General features: G+C 45.4%; 1 protein-coding gene across 1 annotated transcript; it reads left to right on the top strand.

Annotated features, from left to right (window-relative positions):
• Positions 1 to 864: 864 nt before the first annotated feature.
• Positions 865 to 1,842, top strand: LOC144769778 (olfactory receptor 5J3-like). Its single transcript, XM_078653961.1, has one exon. The coding sequence runs from the start codon at positions 865 to 867 to the stop codon at positions 1,840 to 1,842; it is 978 nt and encodes a 325-aa protein (XP_078510087.1).
• The last annotated feature ends 21,396 nt before the right edge of the window (positions 1,843 to 23,238 follow it).

Below are 23,238 nucleotides of genomic sequence, written 5' to 3'. Positions count from 1 at the left end.
GGAGACGAGGACTAGAGGAACCTGGGGGTAATGTCCCATTACTTATCGGTAATCTTCATTACTCCTGGTCCCGTTGTCTTCGTCCCCTTCATGGCTTCCCTCCCTCCCTCCCTGACTTGTCGGCCTTCATCTGGGCTTTGTATTGTCAGGAGGAATGCTGAGACCTGTACGCTTATGTACTCCCAGAGGGAGGGGTAGTACTATAGCAATGTCAACACTCACCAATCTAAATTATACTGCAGTACCTTATGTTACTTCTGCCATCACACTAAGGAGTCTCCACTTAGTTTACCTAAATGTGAATAAACACCAAGGGCACAAGTAGACAACATCCATCAGAATGGCCCATCACTGTGTGAACAATTGTGCAACTGTTTTCAGGTAGGTGTTGTTCAGGGCTGGTTTCATCTGCTAAAATATGTTTGTAGGTTCTTTATATGTAATTATATCATTGCAAAAATGCATATGGCCATCTGCTATAGTCAAGCTAATAATATATTTTTTGAATTAATGAATAACAATTTTTAGGCGGTTCAGTGGCAGATCGTTTGATCCTCTGAGATAGGATTAAAACACAAGTAGTGCAACATACCACCTACACATAAATGTGTTAACTTTGAATATAAATCATGTAACTCTAATAACCTGGTTCATAACAAAATATGAGCATTTTTAGCAGAGTTACAATTGCATACTATAGCACCTTTTTCAATTGGCAATTCAACACTTGTTCTCTTCCAGAAATGTAACTTGTGTCTATATTTACCCAATCCTCTCAGCACAATGCATTGCATATTCACAAGATGTCTCTTTGTTTGCTGCATATACTAGGACACCGCCCTGCAGGAGTCCAACACCAGACATATGAAAGAAGAAAATCAGACTTCGACAAAACCGTTTTTTATTCTGGGATTTGGGGGTCGACAAGAGCTGCAAATTCTTCTGTTTATTTGCTTTCTGCTAATTTACCTTGTAACTCTGATTGGAAACCTGCTAATTGTAACCATTGTCTGTTCTAATACACATTTGCACAGACCTATGTATTTCTTCCTCACAAATTTGTCATGTATAGACATCATTTGCCCAACAATTGTTTTCCCAAAAATGCTGGTCAGCTTCTTTTTGGGTGGCACATATGTTTCTCATTCAAAATGTCTTCTCCAAATGTATGGTTTCAATGGTGTGGTGTCTACAGAACTCAACATTCTTGTAGTCATGGCATTGGATCGCTATGTGGCAATTTGCAATCCACTACTCTACTTGAGAATCATGAATAAGAATCTGTGTGTCTCATTGGCTGCAGGAGCGTGGTTGGTTGGACTTCTGGATGCAATACCACACACTGTACTAATTTCTAAGCTTTCCTTCTGTGGGTCCCACACAATCAACCACTTCTTCTGTGATGCGACAGCTCTATTGAGACTTTCATGCACAAGTACTCAGAGTATTGAGACGCTTACCTATGTGCTTGGTCCTATAGTAGCAATAGTGCCTTGTGGTCTCATTGCTGCATCTTACATGAGCATCATCTCTTCCATCTTAAAAATACAGTCCACAGAGGGAAGACAAAAGGCTTTCTCCACATGTGTCTCTCACCTCACTGTAGTCATTTCATACTATGGGTCTCTCTGTTTTACATACATGCGACCAGCATCAGCATATTCAGAGTACAATAACAAGTATATGTCTTTGTCATATATTGCTGTTACTCCACTATGTAACCCCATCATATATAGTCTGAAAAACACAGAGTTTAAAAAAGCCATGAGGAAAAGTATGAATATAGATAAAATGTTAAATCTAAAATATGTCTGTTTAATATTTTATGGTCAGAACAGTTGAAGACTGTTAATAAACAATGGTTGTTACTAATGAGAATACAACCTGCTTTAATTTTGATCTCAGTTTGTTTGGGACACGTTTGCCTTTGAAATAGGATTTTGTTTTTAGAATGAATGTACTTTGCCAATTCTTCCTTCTCAAGCATACAATAAAGGTATCAAATCTGTTTAGTATATCTCAAATAGGTTTTGTCATCTGTCTTTTCTATTAGCAGAGAGCAATGTGAGGACTGTGTGCAAGTAAATTGTCTTTTCATCAAAAAAGACTTGTGTTTAATTTATGCTCATACCTTAAGGAAAGTTATGTTTATAGAACTTTTTAGCGCAATGAAGTCAGAAAACGGAATACTGGTACTGAAGGTAAAAGTGGCATTGGCCATTTTCCCAACTAAGCATTGTGACATTGTTGCTAATAAAAAAAAGACAGTCTATGGAACATTCTCTGACTCTTTGCCTCAATTAAAACACAAATTGTTTTTCTTGAGTGTCCGCCAGAGCAGGCTGGCTGCAGAGCTTTCAGAAACGTGTACCATTTTGAGATTTTGGGATTCTGTTCTTATTTTGATGTGGAAAGTGACGGTACCTGTTGGATCTGGCCATTTCTGCAGGGTCATCCTCAAATTTTGGGCCTCATTTATGAGGTATTGGCTCAGGGTAGTGCTTCAAGAAATCTTGCTGCACTGTCCGGCATCAAAAGAAAAGGTGAGGAATGTACTATATCTATGAGCTATGGTGCATTCATGTCCTTTTCCCCTGTGCTGGTGCACAATGGGCAGCCATGCGCCAACACAGACACCCTTGAGCTACAGTGGAAGGGTGTCCGCATTGTATGGGTGATTGCATTCACGTTGTACGGGTGATTTATGCAGGAAGGGGCACCTTCCTGCAACAAAAACACACATAATGACAATCACTATGTTATGGGTACACGTAATAACAAACTCATATCAAGTTTCAAGTATCAAGTTTCAAGTTTAATGTTTATTGCTTGATTAATTAAAATCATCACAAAACCCCCCAACATAAAATAAATAAAGTGCATCTACACAGGCAGCTAGGATTATCCTTATGCGGGCGATCGTATTACATCTGTGCTCTGTCTGCCGTACATTTCAAGTGAATAAAAATTCTATTTTCATAAAATCATACTAGAACTATGTTAAAATCGGGTTGCAGCAAAGAAGTAAAGTTTATGTGCCCCCAAATGAAAATATGTGGATGTATTACATATGAATATGATTATCATTGTCCGCTTGCAATAGACCACTGTTGACGAGTTTCATTTACTTGACTCCCCAGCAAGCCAGGATGCACGACGAGCCCTCCTGCCAGCTTATCACTGCTTGTCTGCTAGAACGAATGTTCAGGTTGATAAAAATCGCCTTTAGGTACTGTCTTCTTTGGCTTAACATGGCTGGACAGGCGCACAACAAATGGGTTAAGGTTTCTTTTTGGAATCCGCATAAACGACAAATTTCTGAGTTAAAACCTGTCAACCAGGAGGGGGATAAATCCTTGGAGACATGCTCCCCCATCCTGAACTTTAAGAAGCACATCTTTAAGTAGGAGCTAAAATGGGCAGATAAATAGGCTTGTGGCTCTAAAGTCCTATATGATTTCATGACTGTCCATCCGTGCCACCTCTTTGTGAGCGTTAATTTATCTTCCAGTAAAGATTTCTTTTTACACGCGACGTTCACAATTTTGTTAAAGGAAACTCAATGCATCTTGTTGTCCCATGCTGGTTGAAGTTCCAAAGTGGCGAGAGATGTACTCAGGAAACTCCCCCAAGAATTTGGAATTTCTTGCTCATTCTGTGACCTAACTTCGTCCCAGCAGAGTCTATTTAGAGTATCCACTTCAGTTAACCGACGGGTATTGCAAAATTTAATAAAGTTGCTCATTGCCCTATATTTAAGGTCCTGGAGCCCAAATTCCAGTCTTACCTGGGCTGGCGAGGCGCATTTTGGCAGATCAAAAACCAATTTGTAGATTTTTGACTGCAATTCGTTCTGGAAATGCGAGTCTTTCCACACCAGGGGACGAGGCCATAGGACAAACTTGGTTGAATTTGGGCAGCCATAACTTTTCACAGATGTGAGTAGTATGGACAGTCCAATTTCCTGCGCAAGGATCTGTAAGCGTAGATCAAGGACTGAGTCTTTGCTCTAAGGGCCAGTTTGAGTTCTTTGTGACTTGTGCCCTGCCCGAATACTACGCCCAGGTATTTGTATGAACTTTTTTCTTCCACATGAACCCCCTTGACCCTCCATTTAAATATTAATTTCCTACTGTCAACTAGGCGAACAACTTTTGTTTTATCTTTGTTTATCTCTAGCTGTTCCGAGCCCAAGTAGGATGCCAGATTATTTATTGATCTTTGTAGCCCCACTGGGGTTCGGCTTAGCAAGAATATGTCGTCTGCGTATTGGAGGATTACGACTGGCTCGTTTGCCAGTTTCGGGGGGTGGAAGTCTGGGTTTTCAAAGTGTCGGGCAATATCCGTTAAGTACAGATAAAAAAAGGCTATGGGCCAAGACACAGCCTTGCTTCAGACCGCTTTGTGTAAGGATACTTCCGGTGGTGCTCAGCCCGTTTCCCAACTTAACTCTTGTCCAGGTGTCAGTGAACAAGGTTATGATGGCATTGAGAAGTACATTTGGTAGGCCCCAGTTTTTAAGTTGCACCATAAATGATTCCAGCTCACTCTATCAAATGCTGATTTGATGTTCACGAAACAGGCGAAGAGGCGGGCTTTCCTTCTTTGCGCCTGTTCCGTCAGAAGGGCTAGAGTTGCAAGATTCGATTGTGTGCCCATGCCTTGCCTGAATCCTGTTTGAAATTTGGGGATGATATTTCTTTCCTCCATCCAGCCTTGCAGATGGTTCAGTAGGCACGAGGCATATAATTTTGCTTCCACGTCGATCAATGAGATTAGTCTATAGTTCCCTGGCTTGTCATGATCACCCTTTTTGTGTATGGGGTGGATGACAGTCTCCCTCCAGGATACTGGGATATTAGAATATACATAAATCTCATTGAAGACTGGAGTTAGGATTTCAGACCACAACTCTGGGTTGTTCCTGAAAACTGCATTTGATATGCCATTTGGCCCAGCCGCACCCTCAGTCTTTAGTTTCTTTATGAGGCTTTTCAGTTCTTTCGCATTTGTCAGAGGAGTTTGCTCTTTAAAAAAAGAGTTTGAATGGGCTGAATTGTCTATTGATGTTACATGACTGGGTCCGACTTGAGCCTCCTTTTGGTCATGGTGTGGCCCCTGGCGTTGTTGTTCTAGATCCCTCGTGAATTTGTTAAACAGGGAGTTTACATGGTCAGTCCAGATTTCTGCACCGATTCCTGCCTGTTGCTGAAGTGTTGGCCCAGCTGTTAAAGTATTTATGATCCCCCAGAAATCGCTGCTGTTGGATTTTTTGCTAGCTGTTAATTGTTGCTGCCAAATTGATTCTTTATATACTGATTTTGCTTTCCCCAACTTCTTTCTATAACCACTACTTAGTGCCTGCAACTTTATTTTTTCTTTTGTTAGGCCCTTTTCTTCCTCTCGGGATAGGCGTCGCACTTCTCTCGCGATCTCTCTTTTGCACATTTTGAGATCTTGATTGAACCATGGCTCCCGCCTGACTGTTTTTGACGACCTCTGCGGCTTGGAAACCGGGAAGCGTTGAAGCAAGAACTCGGCCAGTTGCTCCCAGTGCTTTACGTACGCCCGTTCTCGAACTCGGCTTCGGGTTTCTATGAGGGCCATTACATTGTCCTCCATGACTTGTGGGGCCACTCCTCGCCATTTTACTTTACGCAAATTAAACGCTTCTGGGTGCTGTATAATGGCGTTACTGTTCTGAGCAATTTTTATTCTATTCTTCAGATTCAGTTTTAGCGGCAGGTGGTCATATTCTGCTCTTGAGATTATGCTAAAGCTGTTTATTTCTGAGAACAGATTTATGCTGGTGATGATAAAATCTATTGTCGAGGCGACTTTTCCACTCAGATATGTTGACGCGGGGGGCGAGTCCCACGGGGATTTGCCGTTCATGATTATTAGGTCGAGTGCTGCTAGTTAGCAAGCGAAATCGGACGCAACTTTCAAAACTTTACAGTTTCTTCCCCGTTTAGTCGCTAAAAGATTGGTGTTAAAGTCGCCGGCGATCACCATATGAGCATTTGTGTGGCTTTTCTGCAATACTTTTAGTAGTTTTATAAGAGTTATATATTTGCCATTTTGCTTTTTCTCCAGGTGAATGTAGACATTTATTAAAAGGATTTTTATAGTTTGTTCCTTGCCGGTTACCTTGGTCACTTGGATCCAATTTACCCCTGTATCTATTTCTTCGGTTTCCCAGTTCAATATCATTGCTGTCGAATCCACCCAAGATGACCGCCCCACCAGCAACAAGTCGGAGATAAATGATTGGGTAGGCCGTGCAACCTAAACCCAGAACTACTGATTGACAGGTAACAGGTGACCAATCATGAGAGGTGTTTTCCTCTTTTTATGTGTGCTGCAGAATGCTGCACACAGAAAAAGGAAAAACAAGGAAATATAAAGGTATTTCTCTTCTCTATGCCTCCCTTCCACCTCCCCTAGGGAGGCGTTGGTATCCGACACTTTCCCAGGTTAATCAAAGCTTGTAAATCTGGGAATGTGTCAGTTTTCATGAATTTTGCTTGGAAACACCCGCAGTAAAACCCATGGAACGCCCCTTTCATGCAGAGTAATGTGTGAAAAAGAGGCATATGTACAAAGCCACGCAGGCTGGGTTTATGTGATCTTGGAAATATGGCCAGGGACACCCCACCGCCGGTGTGCCAATAAAAGTGGCGCACCGGCAGCGCAAGGGCCTTGTAAATAAGGGACTTATTGTCTCCCTCCTTCTTATAAATATTCTTTATTGTATATGGTTAATTAAAACCATTACAAAGTTTGCTAATATTAAAATAATTAAGGATTTTAAAACAAAGTTCCAAAAGCATAATAATAAAGACGTATTTAAAATGATAAACACTCATACCCCCACCAGAACATGTTATTTAGGAACGCCATCTTTAACAAGGTGCAGGTGCAACAGAGGAAAGAAGCTGTGTGTTCTTGAACAAATAGCATTCACATTGTGGAGAACCAGCATTGTGCAATCAATCAAAATCGGTTCCATCTAAAAAAAAGGAGTGATAAGTGCTAAACACGTTAATATGGCAAGATGGAAAGGGGCCATCAATCGGGGACCACATATTGATTAAAACAGGCCCTTTAGGCAAAGTGGTGGTGCGTAAATATAGCACGTTACTTGATCATTAAAACAAGTAACGTTACCTTTGTAAAACACCAGTAATAAAACTGATTAAAACCGGTACCTTAAAAAATCACCACATTGGAGCTTTAAACAAAACGTAAACAAACAAGAGACCACTTCCCTCAGGATGTTGCTCATAAAGTGCCGGTGCAGAGGATAAATGCCCGGCTGAGCAGGGGCGAGTTATCTGTGGGAAATGACGGATGGTGCTACAGAACTACACAGCAAACCCCCGGGGCCTTTAAACCTTTCATATGCAAAGGTGACCAGTGTGGTTAACCGGATATTTAAAGTAGTGTTATGGAGTTAGAGCTGCAATAACGCTCTGCTGGCAGCTTCGTACTCCAAGAGTGTCCCACTCGCGCCATAGTCTGGATTTGCGCTCGTCCATGAGGGCTGGCAGTGACATTGTCAGTGGGATAGATGCTTCCGGAATAGCCACTCCCCCATCCTAAGGGCCATGAATCTTAGCTTCAAATGGTTATAATATGAATAGGTAAGGTATGGGGGGCAGGCTGGTATGAGTTTATAACAGACCGTCCTTGCTTGCGCTTGGCTAGTTGTTGTAAGTAACTTCCAATAGCAATGAAGGGCCACAGGTTCTAACAGTGTCTTAAACGTCTTTATTCCAGTTGCAGATTAGGAGCTCACAGCTGACACAGCCAACACCTGGAAGAGCCAGGGTGAACAGACTCAACCGATGCGCCAGCAGCATCTTTAAAGCTTCCATATTTTAAAACACAACAGCGCCTCACAGTGTGCACTTGAACTTACAATTCACAGTGTTAGAATTAGGGATCTCTAGTTGGCACAGGTAGGTACTCGTACAAATAGGGACCCTCTCCTCTAGTCAGGATAAGGGGATTACACTCCTAAAATAACCCCTGCTCACCCCATGGTAGTTTGGCACGAGCAGCAAGGCTTTATCTCAGAGGCGTTGTAAGTTAAGCATTTGTGACCACATACAGTAACCCAGTGACAACACTACAAACGGACACCACACAATGTTTTATATCAAAAATAAGTATATTTTATAGAGAGTTATCACAAGACCAATAAATAACAAAAAGAATCCACAGTACTATTAGATTTCAAGAGTTCTGGTTAAAAGGCTTAGTTCAAAGTTCTGTGCGAGTCGGTCGCCCGGTCTGGCTACAGCGTTGTTGAAATAACACAGAGTCTAGCAAATCCAGCGGACCGCGTCCGTACAGGCCCACTCAATTGTTGACAGACTTAGTCAGAGTACCTTTTACTTGATGCGGCCGGCACGGATGTGCGAGCCGGTTCCGGTGTTCGTCGCGGTGCAGAAAAGAAAGCGTTGCAGGACGCGTTGTCTCTCGATGTGGGGCAGGCAGCGGCCGTTGACAGAGTCAGTGGATCCAAGGCGTGCCTTGCAGGGCGAGACAGTGCTCAGATGCGGTGCTTGCAGCTTGCTGTGCGGCGACAGAGCCGGAGTTCGCGAGCTGGCGTCAATCAGTTCGGACAGCGGTGCAAGTGGGGCGGTGCGTCGCAAAACGTGCCAGGCGGTGCCCAACTCAGGTGCATTCACAGGACTCAAAGCCAGCTGCAGTAACTGAGTCGGTCAGACCAGTACCAGTCGGTGTGGCGAGGCGTTGCACGTCCCGATGCCCACCAGTCGCGGTGCAGGTAACGGCTCGGAGATGGCGTCAGGACGGAGTCGGTGAGCTCAGACCTTGCGTTGTACGAGGCGGACGTTGCTTGATACGGTGCCTACAGGACACCGGGCCGGTCGTGAGAGTGGGTGAAAGCTCCCTGCCTCTGTAGCCACTGAAATAGCGTTTCCAGCAGCAATTCACAAAGGCTGGTGAAGTCCACTGATCCTGGAACTTCGGTCAGGGGGCAAGCTCTCTTCCAAGCCCTTGGAGATCTTTGCACAAGTTGAAAGTAAAGTACACAAAGTTCTTTCTCCTCTATTTGACAGTCAGGCAGCCACTGCAGGCCTATCCCCCAAGCAGCACTTCAGCTTAGGAATAGTCTCTCCTCAGTTTCTTCAGGTTCCTCTCCTCAGCAAAGGTTTCTTGTAGTCCAAAAGTGATCTAATTTCTTGGGATCAGGGGCCCAATACTTATACCCCAAAATCCTTTGTTCTCTGATGGGAGAGGGAAACGTGCCCAGTCAAAACCAGTTCTGAAGCACTCTGTTTACCAGACTTCTCCTTTCCTTTCACAGCGCAGGGCAGGCACATCAGATGCCCCACAGGAGGTGGAGCCCTCATTGTGGAAGGCAAGTACAGTCCTGGAGCACTTTTTTGACAGTCTTCCGTTACTCTTCTTTCAGTGTGCAGGGCAGAGACATTGGACGCACCACAGGGGGTGGAGCCGGCATTTTATAGGGAAGGCCCAGCCCTTTTCAGGTCCCAGATGCAACTCCTCCCTCCCATCTAGATGCAGATCTCCCTATTCACCACCGGGCTGTCCCAGCCTGTCTCTTGGAATTCCCCAGCCCTGTCACTCACAAAACCAGACAAAGGAATACAAAACCTCGCAGAGGCAGGCTTGAAAGGTTAGGCAAGCAAATACCTACTTTCTAAAAGTGGTATTTGCAAAACACAGAATGTTAAAACCCACTTTACTAAAAGATGTATTTTATCATTCTGAGTCCAGGCCTACTAAACTCTAATTTCTACCATGTTCTCTGAGTCAGTTAGGATTATGAAATTTAATAATTCTAACCGCCCATTCTGGCCTGTGGAGAACAGGTAGCCTTGCAATAGGTAAAAATGAAAATGGCTGTAATTCACTATTAGGACATGCCAAACACATCAGGGCTTGTCCTGCCTTATACTTACAATGCACCCTGCCCTTGGGACTACCATAGGGGTGACTAATATGAAGAAAAGGGAAGGTTTAGGGACTGGCAAGTGGGTGCACATGCCCAGTCAGCATGACAGTACCAGACTGCACGCAGGCTCTGCAATGGCAGACCTCAGACATGTTTTACAAGGCCGCTTCTGTGGGTGGCACAACCAGGGCTGCAAGCCCACTAGCAGCATTTGGATTTACACGCCCTGGGCACTCTCAGTGCACTGTACTAGGGTCTGACAAGTAAATCAAATAGTCAATCATGGAATCACTAATTAATACATTCATTTATAGTAGGGAGCCCTCGCACTGTGGCACTGGACAGCAGTGGCACAGTGCCCAAAGCATCTAACACCAGCAAAAACACATGAGGCAACAGCAAAAATGGAAGGGAGACCCAGGCCAATGGTGCCAGGTCTAACACACAACATGATCAAACAAAGTGGAATCCACTCAAAAAAAGTGGCGGTGGTCCCTAAAGTGATGGGGAGCACACAGTGTTGTTTAAATGCCCCTCACACACCAACAGGCCCCTTGGTGTCATGCTTCATCATCGGGGCCTTTGCACCCCTCTACGGGATGCGGCGTGCTACGACTCACGAATACGCAGGAGCACTTGATAGTGAACTACGTGAGGGAGTGTGTTACTAAGGGAAAGTGTGAGTGAAGTGAGGTGAAAGTGAGTTACTTAAAAAATACCTGGCACGTAGGAGAAAAATTATTTATTATGTCCTCGGCTGGTATTGTTAAAAAGGTGCAAAAGTGGGTTGTTTGAATACGAATTAGGGTATTACAACCAAAGTGTCAACATGTTTCGGAGCGCAGGGGCTCCTTCTTCAGGACAAGGATATGCACAATATCCTCACCTTACTCACATGAAATGTAAAAGTGTATAAAATCCTATTTTAAAAAAAGAAATGTGTAATATACCTAACAATGTTAATTGTTGAGGTGAGTTCAGTTGCGCCCAATTGGCGTTGCAGAGAACCTGTGAAAAGAAGACACAATAAACATAATTGTCTACTGTACAGAAGCTCAGGAAAAAAATGGTTCCTTAGAGTATAAGGGTAAGTAGTAGAACCCAAATGAGGTTCAAAACACCCTGTAAACATGAAACTGACAAGAGACACACACACACAAAAACACATACAACTATAATTAAATTGTTCTCCCTGTTAAGGTGGAAAAGAGGGAGAGGAAAAATGGTTCAAGGCTTACTTATTGTTCTCAGTCTGATCACCTCATGAGCCTATGCGTAGTATTGGGGGGATCCTTCCATACTGCTCAGTAAAGCAACCTAGGGAATATTCAATAATGGGCTTAAGTTGTAGAAAGGACAATGTGCCAAGAGTACCAACGTGGTCCCAGTTGCCAACTTTACTCACGGTTACTGCATAGCAAATCGCCTGCCTTCCCCTCAACGCTGCTCCGAAGAAGTGAGGCTGGGTTATGGCGGTTTTCTATTTATACTCCTCTAGCAGACCGATTAATGTGGACAATTGAATGATTGAAAACGGAAAAGTATGCCCAAATACGGAGTAAATCCGCCCTTGTATTCCGGTACTGCGCGCCCGACCGGGTGTAGTGCCGGTTGCGGACGCGCATGCGTGTATTCAATTGTAGTACAGGGATTACTGCGCATGCGCGACCTGAGATGTAAGCGCGCATGTGCAGAAGGCTCACACTACTCGCGAGTCCACTACAGAGCGCTGAATGGAATATGATGAGGGAATATTTAAGAAACAAAATAGCCCCGCCAATGCACCCCAGAATGCTCAGCCTTTTTTATCCTGGGGCCAAGGACCCCGCAGAGGGAGGAACAAGAGGGGCAACAATGTCAACTGGCAACCCACAGAGGAAACAGACCCGAGGGTCCTGACGAGGAGCATGATGGCGAACCAAGCGTCTACGAGCAAGAGGGGAACCTAGTAATTAACATTACTCCATGGCCCCTCACCGATTTACAACAAAGGGTACTGAACAAAGGCTTGGGATACGTCCCTACCAACAAACCTGACTTGTTCCTACTACATAAAGAAATGCAGTACTTTATAAGAACTATCAACCAGAGACCCATCCTTCTAGGCAGTATAAGGGGATTATACCCTGCTTACCCCCCCTGGTAGCTTGGCATGCGCAGTCAGGCTTACCTTAGAGTCAATGTGTAAAGAATTTGCACATAACACACAGTAATACAGTTAAGACACTACAAAAGGATACCACACCAATTTTAGAAAAGTAGCCAATATTTATCTGTGTAAACAAGACCAAATTGATAAAAATCCAACAAACAGTAATTTGAAGATTACAAAAATAGACTTAACCGCATCCGCGCTAAGCGTTTTACTGCTGTGCGCTGAAGATTGCGGAATCACGCGGTTCATGACGAGCTCAGCTCGTCATGAGCGTACGAGAGGTGTACCTCATGACGAGCTGAGCTCATCATGAGCGTGGAAGGGGTTAAATAAATTACTGTTCCTTGAAGTCAATAGTTCCGTCCAGGGCTATCACAGAATCGTGAACAAACAAATCCAACATTTCAGGCCGACCGTGATGTCGGGTGACAGCTACGGTGAGACTCTTCGAGCCAGAAGTGGGGGCATTCTGCCGGACTGTAAGCCCCAGGAGACAGCGGGGCAGGAAGCCGACACGCAGCCCCTCCCTCACTAACACTGGGAGAATTCAAACAACTCGCTACTCCCGCCCCGCGGGACGCATGCCGGCGCACGCCGGGCGAAGCTCGGGCCAAGGGCTGGCCCGTCTGAGCCCGTCCGAGACTGTCCGAGGCTGGGCTGGGCCACATCTCTTGGTCCCCGCTTCTGGCGTGCCCCTATGGACAAGTTGCAGAGACTGTGAGTAGCCTGCTTGCTTTATATCTACCAGTATACCCCTTTTTGGCAAAGGACTTCTTACAGGCTATATAGAGCCTGGCTGACTGTGTTTTCAATTTTCGCAATTTACCTAGAATAATTCACCCAATAAGCTTTGTGTCTGTGGTTCGTGGACTTTTTACGTATTATATCGCCTTGCTCTATACACTATCATAGACATGTCAAAACGCAAAGGAAATAAAACCAATGTCGAGCCTGCAGGCACTACCATTGATACTTATCTTGTGAAGGCAGTGAGCTCCATTAATGTTGAAATTGATAGGGTCGAACGCCGACTTTCACTAGGCTTAGATAGCCTGCCGACCCCTGTAATCTTGATTGAACCCTCTGTAGAGCTTAGTCATCCCTTTAGCCTAAGTACTATACATAATGTGGACTGTGCCGAGGTAGCTCCAATACCAGAGTCCCTAGAGCCTGGAAATGCCCCCTGTTTGTCGATTGCCAATGAGGTGCCCACCCCAAGAAAGAAAAGGGGATGCAGGAAGCACCAGCTTAAACAGGGGACGATTAACAGTGGTAAAGGATCTCAATCTACTCCTGCCTCTAGTGCAGAGAGCAACCAGCTAGCTCTAGGGCATTAAATGATATACAGGTCAATCAGATTATTAACGCCCTGGTTGCCAAAATAGAAATATATCTAAAACCGTTACATGATAAAATTGACACACTTAATGGAGAAGTCACCAGGCTAGGTGGGGAATTGACAATTCATAATGAGCTACTTAAAACAATGAGTGATAGACATATTGAATGCCCCCAAAGCATTAGTAATCCATTGGAACGCAAACTGACCGACCGGGTCGGAAAGCCTCTGACAGTGTTGGAAAGCTTCTGACTAGCAAATGGAGGCTTTCCGACCGACATCGTAATCAGCCCCTTAGTGTATACTAATGGCATTGTCATAAGGGCATGGGTCAGGAATGTGTTTACACATCAGTTTTAATAAATGCCTCTCAATGCAGTGATATATTATGACATTTGAAGTGCAAACCCTTCCATTTTCTGTAATTAGGAATTCAATTAAAGCCATTAAACATTGATTTAAAACAGACAGATTAGAAAAAGAGATTCCCATCCAGCTTATAAACAGCATAATGTGAAAAACTGAAACATGGGATCAATCCCGCTTGCCAAACTTGATCAAACTATGTAAATTGTATTTCCCACAGCCACATTTTTCTTCATTATGGCATATGAGAACATGTTGAAATATATGAGTTAAGGATGTGCACAGTATAAAAACCTGTTTGTTTGATTTCATAAGCCATAATGTTTCTCCACCTATATGAATTTAGGCCTACATGACCACCGACATGCTTCTCAGAGTTCACTAAAGGCTTTGTCGCATTGGAGGGATGCAGAAATGTTTTTTAGGTTAGTTACATTGATTGTTGTTGTGGTGAACTATTAGTTTTAAAACCTGCATCTCAATGCAGTAATATAATCCGATTGCTTATGGTAAAATGCTACTGCTTTCAGAAATTATTAAGTATTACATTCAAACCATTAACCGTTGGTGAAAAACAAGAGAATAATATTGCCATCTACTGAGCTAATTTAATTTGCACAGTGTGAAACAATAAAGCTTGGGACCAATACTAACTTCCGCGCTTGAAAAATTGTGTGATCCTAGGCAAACATTGTGGGGCATATTATCAAGGGGGTTTATCTCCTTTTTTTGGCTTTAAAAGTCAAGAAAGCGGAGATAAAATGATCTCCCTATTACCTAGCTGTCGCTAACACCAGTTAGAGACAGCTAGTAGGAGATAGCGACCATCTTGGGCCCCACTTTGCATGTCAGTGATATTTATCACTAATGACATGCAAAGTGGGCGTGCCAAGATGTTAGCGACTGGAAACAGTCGCTAACATCGCTATCTCCTATTACCAACTTTTGGAGATATTCGCGCTAAGCGCGAATATCTCCAAAAGCTAACACCTGCCCTGAGCAGTTCTTAGCCATGCTATCCAATGGGAGGTGGATAACATGGCTAAGAGCATTAGCTCGGTAATGCATGAATATCGCTGACTTTTCAGCGATATTCATGCATTGCGGCCGTTTTTTATCGCATTTGCGATAAACCTTGGTAATACCAAGGTTTATCTGCAATAAAAATCGCCGCAGCTCAGCGGTAAAATTTTGTCTCTAACTAAGCAATAGCGATAATTATCGCTATTGCTTGGTAATATGCCCCTTTATTTCCTCACGCCTCCTTTTCTATATTATCACACAGGAACATGGACTTCTATGGGAATGCTCAAGGGCATATTATCAAGCCCATTATCGCCTCCTTAGCTGCAGTTTTCTGCTGCTAAACCGGCGATAATTTTTAGCGCCGTTTCTGATAATATGCCCCTGCGTTTGATAAAACGTCATGACTACTCAATGAAACTAAATGTTCCAGAAGTGACATTGGGATGTTGTACTTAAATCTTTGTTGTGACAGTTACCATTGTTAAGCAATGTTTCAAATGTGGTTCATTTTACTTTGGAAAATTTATTTAAGATCAAGGTCTTCCGATAATAGGTAATGTGTTTCTGATTGTTTGTCATAGCAAAGATTGGCAGGGTACAGGTTCAGTTTGGGAGGCTTTTAGGTTAGAGTATGGTGCTGAGTCATCGTTGTGGTATCTTTTTCCAATCTAGGGTTGTGTAATCTAGATGTTGTCTATGGCTGCGTGCAATAGATGGAGAAATGCACTATTGAACAGTTTTTACAACCCCTTGCAGGTAGCAATGTATGAGGACATTTTTGACACAATGAAGGGATAAAGTGTGTGTTAGACCTGGCATCTTTGGCGTGGTTTCCCCTGTCTTTTTGCCTCAACCTCCTGTATTTTTGACGCTGTGCTGGATTTCGTTTTTGATGGTTAAGATGCTTTGGGCACTTTGCCACTGCTGATGTAAATGTAAATGTACAGGAATTTATATAGCGCAAAATCACAGAGCGGTTTCTAAGCGCTTGCTTAGGGAACCCGTCCTGGTATTCCCCTGTGAGATAACCCCGGCAGGGTATCCACAAGGTGAAAGCCAGGCATCCCGCCGCGAGGGGCCGTTGTGGAGATTAAGCAAGCTATTGCCCAGAGTCGCAGAGTGTGAGCCCGTGAATTGAGTAGGCACCGGAGCAAGAATTGTCGAGTCCATGGACATTTTAGGACTCAAGACCCCGCCGAGCCGGGAATTGAACCCTGGTCCCGGGCTGACCTCTGCTTCCAGGTCTGCCTCCTCTAACCAGTGAGCCACACTTCTCCACCATCAGTGTCAAAGTGCAAGTGCTCCCTGTGTAAATTGCTATTGTAATTGGTTATCCATATTTGGCATATTTGTATCACCAAGAAGTCCCCAGTAAAGTGCACTGAGTGTGCAAGGGCTAGTGATACAAATGATATAAGTGGGCCTGCAGCACAGGTTGTGCCACCCACATGAGTAGCCCTAAAAAGGTGTCTCAGGCCTGCCACTGCAGCGCCTGTGTGCTGTCCATTCCCTTCCATTTCTGTGCACATTGTTCACCCCTATGGAAGACCCAAGGTACCCCCTTGGGCAGGGTGCAGTGTATGTGAAAGGTAGAGCATGTACTAGTGCAGGTGACATGCTCTGGTAGTGAATGACATCCATTTTCGTTTTTCACTATTGTAAGGCTACCATGCCCATAGGCTATAATGGGGAATGCTGGCTACAGTGGCTACCAGCGTATCTTCCCGTAGGAGCAAGGTAGGACATAAAAGTCTGGTATCCCTGAACTCAGAATTTGATAACACATCTTTAGAAAAGTTGTTTTTTAAATCCTGTGTTTCAGAACAGCACTTTTAGAAAGTGGCTTTTCTCTTATCTGAGCTTTCTGTGTGCCTTGGCCTGTTTGTGAATTGACTGTCTGGTTTGAGAGTGACAGGGGGTGGGGAGCCCCCAGGAGGCTGGATGAGTCAGCCCTAGGCTGAATGACGGCATCTGCATCTTGAGTGGTGGGAGGGGATAGCACCTGGGCCTGAATAGGGCTGTGCCTGACTTCCACAATGCTGGCTCCACCGACTGCTGGGCAGCACGACGACCCTGCCCTTCTCTCTCTGAAAGGAAAGGAGAACCAGGAAAACAAAGTGCTCAAGGAACACCCAGAACTGGTTCAGACCGGGCTCAGAGCCCTCCTGCACAAAGGGAACAAAGACTTTTAGGGGTATAAGTATAGGACCCCAGACTACAGAAAATTAGATCATCGTGGAATCAAGAAGGAACCTCTGCAGAGGAGAAAGCTGGAAGACTGAAGAAGGAAGACTGTCCTTCTGTTGCTTTGCTTGACTGACCTGCAGTTGCTTTGCTGCCAAGGAGAGGGGAGGACTTTGCTTTGTGCTGTTTCTCCTTGCTTGAAGGAATCTCCAAGGGCCTGAAGAAGAGCTGGCTCCCTGTTAAGAAGTCCCAGGAAAAAAAGGACTTCACCCCCAGCTTCCCTGAACTCTACTGAGAGAGTTCTGTCCTTCCTAGAGCGCTTGGGCCAGTTGTGGTGCCTCTGGAAGTTGTATCTGTGTTGCGAAGCTGGAAACCAAGATTTTAGGAACTTTCTGTAAAGTTGATCGCATCGCTCGCTTTCAGAACGCATCCCCATCAGTGCGTGGAAATTGCTGCCGCTACGAAGGCCGAGATCATTGCAGTGCCTGTTGCCGCTGCCAGAGTCATCGCATATTTCGTTTGCAGAAAGCGCCAGTCCGTTGCGGGAAGATTACCATCGCTGTGAGTATCTCCGCAGAGGCTGTCGTCACTGCGTGAGATTGTCGCACCGCTTGCTTGCGGACCGCATCACGTCGCTGCAAGAGTCGTCGCAGAGCCATCGCATTGAGGGGCTGCGAGAGGAGACGATCGATGTGAGCATCGCATCGTCGCCACACCGGAGATCGTCGCCGGCCTGAAGATCGTCGCATTGTACCTTTTGCAAACCGCTTCCACCGATACTGGCGCACCGGAATCCACGCAAGGTATCGCATCCCTCCCCACACAGACTGGAGTCACCGCAGCACGCCTGCTACGTCCAGCGGGGTTGTCATATCGCCTCCCCAGGGTCTCCGGAGTGACCCATAGCTTGCTTTCCAACGCTACAGCTTTCACTTGGACTTTTGTCGCATCTTAAGGTACTGTTGGCTAAAACGTGACGCAACTGTGGACAATTTTAACGCAACCTTAAGAACTGATTTGAAACCATATTCTTGAACTGTGTATGTTGGATTTTTGTTGTTTTGGTCTTGTGTAGTTTAGATTAAATACCTTTATTTTTCTAAACTGTTGTGGAGTCAGGTTGTGGTGTTTTCATTGTGTTACTGTGAGTGTTTGTACAAATACTTTGCATATTGCTTTTGATAAGCCTGACTGCTTGTTCCTGGCTACCAAGAGGGTGAGCAGGGGTTATATGAAGAGAGCATCCTTCTTACCCTGACTAGAAGCAAGGGTCCCTATTTGGACAGCGGTACTTACCTCTGCCAACTAGAGACCCCCAGTTCTAACATTGGTTGGTCAGCGGTGGGATTTTGAACTTGTATTTGTACTTGACCCACAGTGGCTGTTGTACATCACTAGTGAGTGCAGAGCACTAGGACACTGCATACTACGGTTGAGTTTTTTGTTGGTTCTATTTTTGAATACCTCTTAAAAGCATCATGTCTGTGAAAGGAAAGGTACCCAGTGTGGAAGCAGAATTGGAGTTTGTCATTGAGGATTTGTATTCCTACAAAGTTGCAGAGTTTCAGCAATTCTGCCACAAGTTTGAGTGCCCCATAAAGAGCAACTACAGGAAGGAAAAGTTGCAGAAAATCTTGAAGGCCTGGTGGGAGGCCGAAGAAGGTAATGATGCAAATGGAAGGGAGGGGTTTCAACCCCATGAATTGCCAGTTGGCAATCCAGGCTCAAGGCCTGGCAGCAACCATTCCAGCAGGAATCTGACCCGAGAAGAGTTAGAAGAGAATCAAAGAGGAAGACAATATGACTTGGAAGTCATGAGGTTAAAGATGAAGCAATTGGAAATGGAAAAAGATAGAGGGAGAACGGAAGGCGGAGGAGAACAAAAATGCCCGTGCCCTGGAGGAAAATAAATTGTTTTTGGCTCATGAGTTGAGCATGAGGGAACTGGAAATCAAGGGCAAGCAGATGGATTCCAGTTCAAATGGTGGTAGCGCACAGCCAGTGCATTGGGGTAAAGCATATATTCCCAAGGATTTGGTACAGAATTATAATAGGAGTGAGGATATTTATGCCTGGTTTATTTCTTATGACATTGCATTGAGAATGAATGGTGTGCCTGAACAGCATTGGGGGCAGGGCCTGTGGAAACATTTTGGGGCTTCTGGGAGGAGTGCTCTAGAGCCCTTAGAGTTAGCAGGTACCATGACCTACCCCAATATGAAAGAGGCCCTATGTCTCAGGTATGGATTATTCCAGAGCAGTACAGACTGCAGTTTAGGAACTCTAAGAAGAGAGAGTCTGAGGCTTGGATGGAGTGTGTGAGTTTGTACACGCATGCACTGGAAGGTTGGATGAAGGGTAGCAAAGTAACTGATTATAAGGGGTTGTTGAATTTAATTAGTTGGGAGCACTTGAGTAGTCTTTGTGTTCCAGAGCTGCGCCAGCATCTTTTAGACAGCAAGCTGACAGACCCCATTGAGCTTGCTAAGGAGGCGGACCGCTGGACCAGTACCATGGTCCACAGAGGAATTGTGGGTACCATAGCCAGAGGTGGGCAGGGTCCCCAGCAGAAGAGTGGGAGTGACAAGGGTAGCCAAAAGGAGTTCTCTCAACGGTCCCAAAATAGTTCCCTGGGGCAGGAATCCCAACCCCCCCAAACCCAAGCAGCCATGGCCCCCTAGGGTCAGAAGGGATAACAGAGGTCCCCCTACCTGTTATCACTGCAATGAGGTGGGACATGTAATCAATAGGTGCCCTAAGAAATCTCCAGCACCCACTGGTGCTCCAGCCCCAGGGTTAGCAAGTGTAGCTTTGGAATCGGATTTGATTTCCAGTGGGGAGGAGGGATTAGCAGTCATGACCCTTATCTCTCTAGGAGACCAAGAGATGGTCTAGGATACCTCTCTGCCCCTTAATACTAAGAAATACGGAAAGAAGGTGACCATCAATGGGAGGGAGGTAGAGGCTCTGAGAGACACAGGAGCCAGTGTGACATCCGTGAGGTGTCAGTGGGTATCTGAAAAGCAGGTCATTTCCAATGCACGCCACCTAGTAGTTGCAGCTAACAGCTCAGTGCGCCTCTGCAAAGTGGCATGTGTTCCCTTTGAGTGGAGGGGGGGTCTCTGGTCTCTTGGAAGTTGTTGTAAGTGAAGCTTTGCCTGTAGACTGTCTGTTAGGTAATGACCAGGAGAGTTTCCGATGGAAGGATGTGGAACACCAGACTCATCTGGAGATGATGGGTTTGCCTGCGTGGATCTGCGTGACCATGCGGGCTATGGCAGCCAGTAAGGGTGATTCAGCAAAACTGGAGCCTGAAACAGTGGCCCAGGAGCCTGCCAGAAGAGGAAGAGGCAGGGGGTGCGGGAGACCCACCCCAGCTCTTCCCACGGCCCAAGAAGGAGCAGAACCTGAGGGGGATGCCGTGGAGCCTACCGGGGAACAGATGGCCGAACTGGGGGACCTACCTGAGTTGACCCATTGGCAGCAAGAAGGTGGCCCCTCCAGGTAGGAATTCTGCAAGGTGCAGAAGGAGTGCCCTTCCCTCATTGGTGTGCAGCAACAGGCTGCAGACCAGGCAGCAGGTGGAGAGTCCAAGGATCATATAATTTACTGGGAGGATGAGTTGTTGAATAGTGAGCCTAAGTTCACTGAGCCCGGTGCATCCAGTGTGCTGGTGGTACCCGAGTGCTTAATGACTTCAACTTCAAATAATCTTTATTTCGATCATTACAGATCATAAAAGATATACACAAAATCACACCATAAAATTTATAAAAACGAGTTCGGTATTTGAAGATTTAAAAGTTCATGATTACAGTCTAAAAAAGTAAGTACATTTTAGATTAAGAATTAGTAGATCGTGCCTCATTAGAGTCCTTTATAATTCTTGCGCGTACTCTCCACATTGCCTCCAAAAATTTCGCCATAACAAACACAGTTGGAGCTGTTACGTCTGTTTTAAGCACTCTGTAGGCTGGGGCATAAGTTCGAAAACCCAGATTCCTTAAATAGGGGACCAGCCATTAGCTCCTGATCTTGCTGTAGGCTCTACAAAACAGGACCACGTGAAGGTCACTTTCCTGTTTGTAGTTGCATGCTGGACAGTTAGCCAACTCCAAGTTACCATCCCAGGATTTAGTAAAGGACCTCAACGGAAGCGAGCCGTATCTCCATTGCAAGAAAATCTTTCTTACATACACGGGGGACATGGCATCTAAGACATACTCAGGGCTATAGGAGTCTTTTGCTTTGGTAAATATGTCAGTTAAAGAACCTTCCCGGATTGAGCTCAGAGATCTTTGAAACATGAAGCTATAAAACAGTCTGGAAAGTTCTTTCCTCGGAAGCCTTGTAGACGTTACTTCCGGGTTACACCATAGCTCTGGGACTCCGAGGGTCGTACACATGTCCCTAATGTACTTCAGCCAAGGGATTTTAGACACATGTATTGACCTAAGTAGCTCCTGTAGTTCGCTTCTATAGTGGCCCAGGTCCTGACTGCTCCACAGACGTCTCCAGTATGTCAGAGGTTTGAGGCCCAGTTCTTCAGTGATTGGACGAAGTGCCAGGTCCATTCTTAAGGGGAGAAGAGGGCTACTCGGTGGGAGAGCCGCTAATTGTCTAATAAAGTAGTTTTCTGCGACCTGTATAGTCTGGAGCGGTGTATGTCCCCATAGCTCGGCCCCATAGGTAATGCCTCCTCGAGCTTGTGCTTTGTAAATGTGTATTGCAGGTGTCAGTGGGCGAAGATAAGATTTATTGGCAATTCTCGTGATAGTACCAGCCCTCTGAATTAGTTTTGTGGTTGCCTTTGTTTTGTGTGGCAGCCAAGTTAGATTCTGGTTCAGAGTTATGCCCAGGTACTCAATTTCAAAAACTCTTTCTAGGGATACGGGTCCCAGGCGGGGATTTGGGCAGCTTTTGTTTTTTTTGCTGAGAATCATTAATTTGGTCTTGGAGGGGTTTATTTCTAGTCCCCTTCCATTACAGAACTCCAAGAACCCATTCAAAACCCTCTGTAGCCCCATTGGTGTTTTTGACAACAGCAGGGTGTCGTCCGCGAACATGATCGCAGGCACCCTGCTGTTGTTTAATTGTGGTGCATCGACATTAGGGATCCTGCTTAAATGCTCTATCACCCCGTTCGTAAATAGACAGAACAGGGTCGGGGCCAACACACATCCCTGCCTTACCCCTCGTTGGACAGGGAACCTATCTGTCAGCCGACCACCCCTTCCATATCTTACACGGGCGTAGTTGTCTGTATGTAGCCTGATTAGAATCTGGAGTATATCCCCCGGGACACCCAGGTCCGCCAGTACCGCCCACAACTTGGCCCGAGGGACCAAGTCGAAGGCGGCACGGAGGTCCACAAAGACCGCATACAGTGATCCACCTTCTAGATGTGTCGTCTTCCAATACAGGATGTTTAATCTAAGTATTTGATCGACTGTTGAGACACCCTTCCTAAATCCCGCCTGAAGAGGGCTTAAAATATCAGTCTCCTCCATCCAGCTTTGAAGCCTATCCAGGATTAATCTACCAAACAACTTTTGGGTTATATCAATGAGGCTGATTGGGCGATAGTTGGCTGGGAGCAGGGGCGACCCCTTTTTAAATATCGGGACCACCTCCGCTCCCAGCCAAGTATCCGGTATTTTCATCCCCCCAGCACTGCATTGAATAAAACCATCAGGTAGGGTGCCCAAATCCCAGGTTCCTGTTTGAAGAGGTCACCCGGCACCCCGTCCAGGCCTGGGGCCTTTCCAGAGGAAAGCCCTGCTATTGCCACCCTGATGTCTTTAATGGTAAAAGGGGCAGAAGTATATGTGTTGTGGGTAATAGGTGTTGTTGTTACTAACTCCTCATTTTCGGAGGAATATAGCTGCTGGAAGTGATCCTGTAATGAACTTCCTAATGGGTCTGGCTCACGACGTGCATCTTCCAGGACATTGGGGGCAAGATAAAACCTTCCAAAGGCTTGTCAACCACTTTTTCTGGCCCCAGATGAAGAAGCAGGTCGGTACATTTTGTAGATCTTTCCAAACATATCAGAAGAGTGGCAAGAGTGGAGGGAAGTGCAAGGCACCCCTCCAACCCTTTCCTGTGGTGAGCACCCCTTTCGAGCAGGTGGGCATCGACATCGTGGGGCCACTGGACCCCAAGACAGCCTTAGGCAACAGGTACATCCTGGTCTTGGTGGACCATGCCACCCGG

This window comes from Lissotriton helveticus, chromosome 7 (genome assembly GCF_964261635.1).
Source record: "Lissotriton helveticus chromosome 7, aLisHel1.1, whole genome shotgun sequence".
NCBI classification, from domain to species: Eukaryota; Metazoa; Chordata; class Amphibia; order Caudata; family Salamandridae; genus Lissotriton; species Lissotriton helveticus.
Note: the sequence above shows the minus strand (reverse complement) of the source record. Positions and strands in the feature narration are given on the sequence as shown.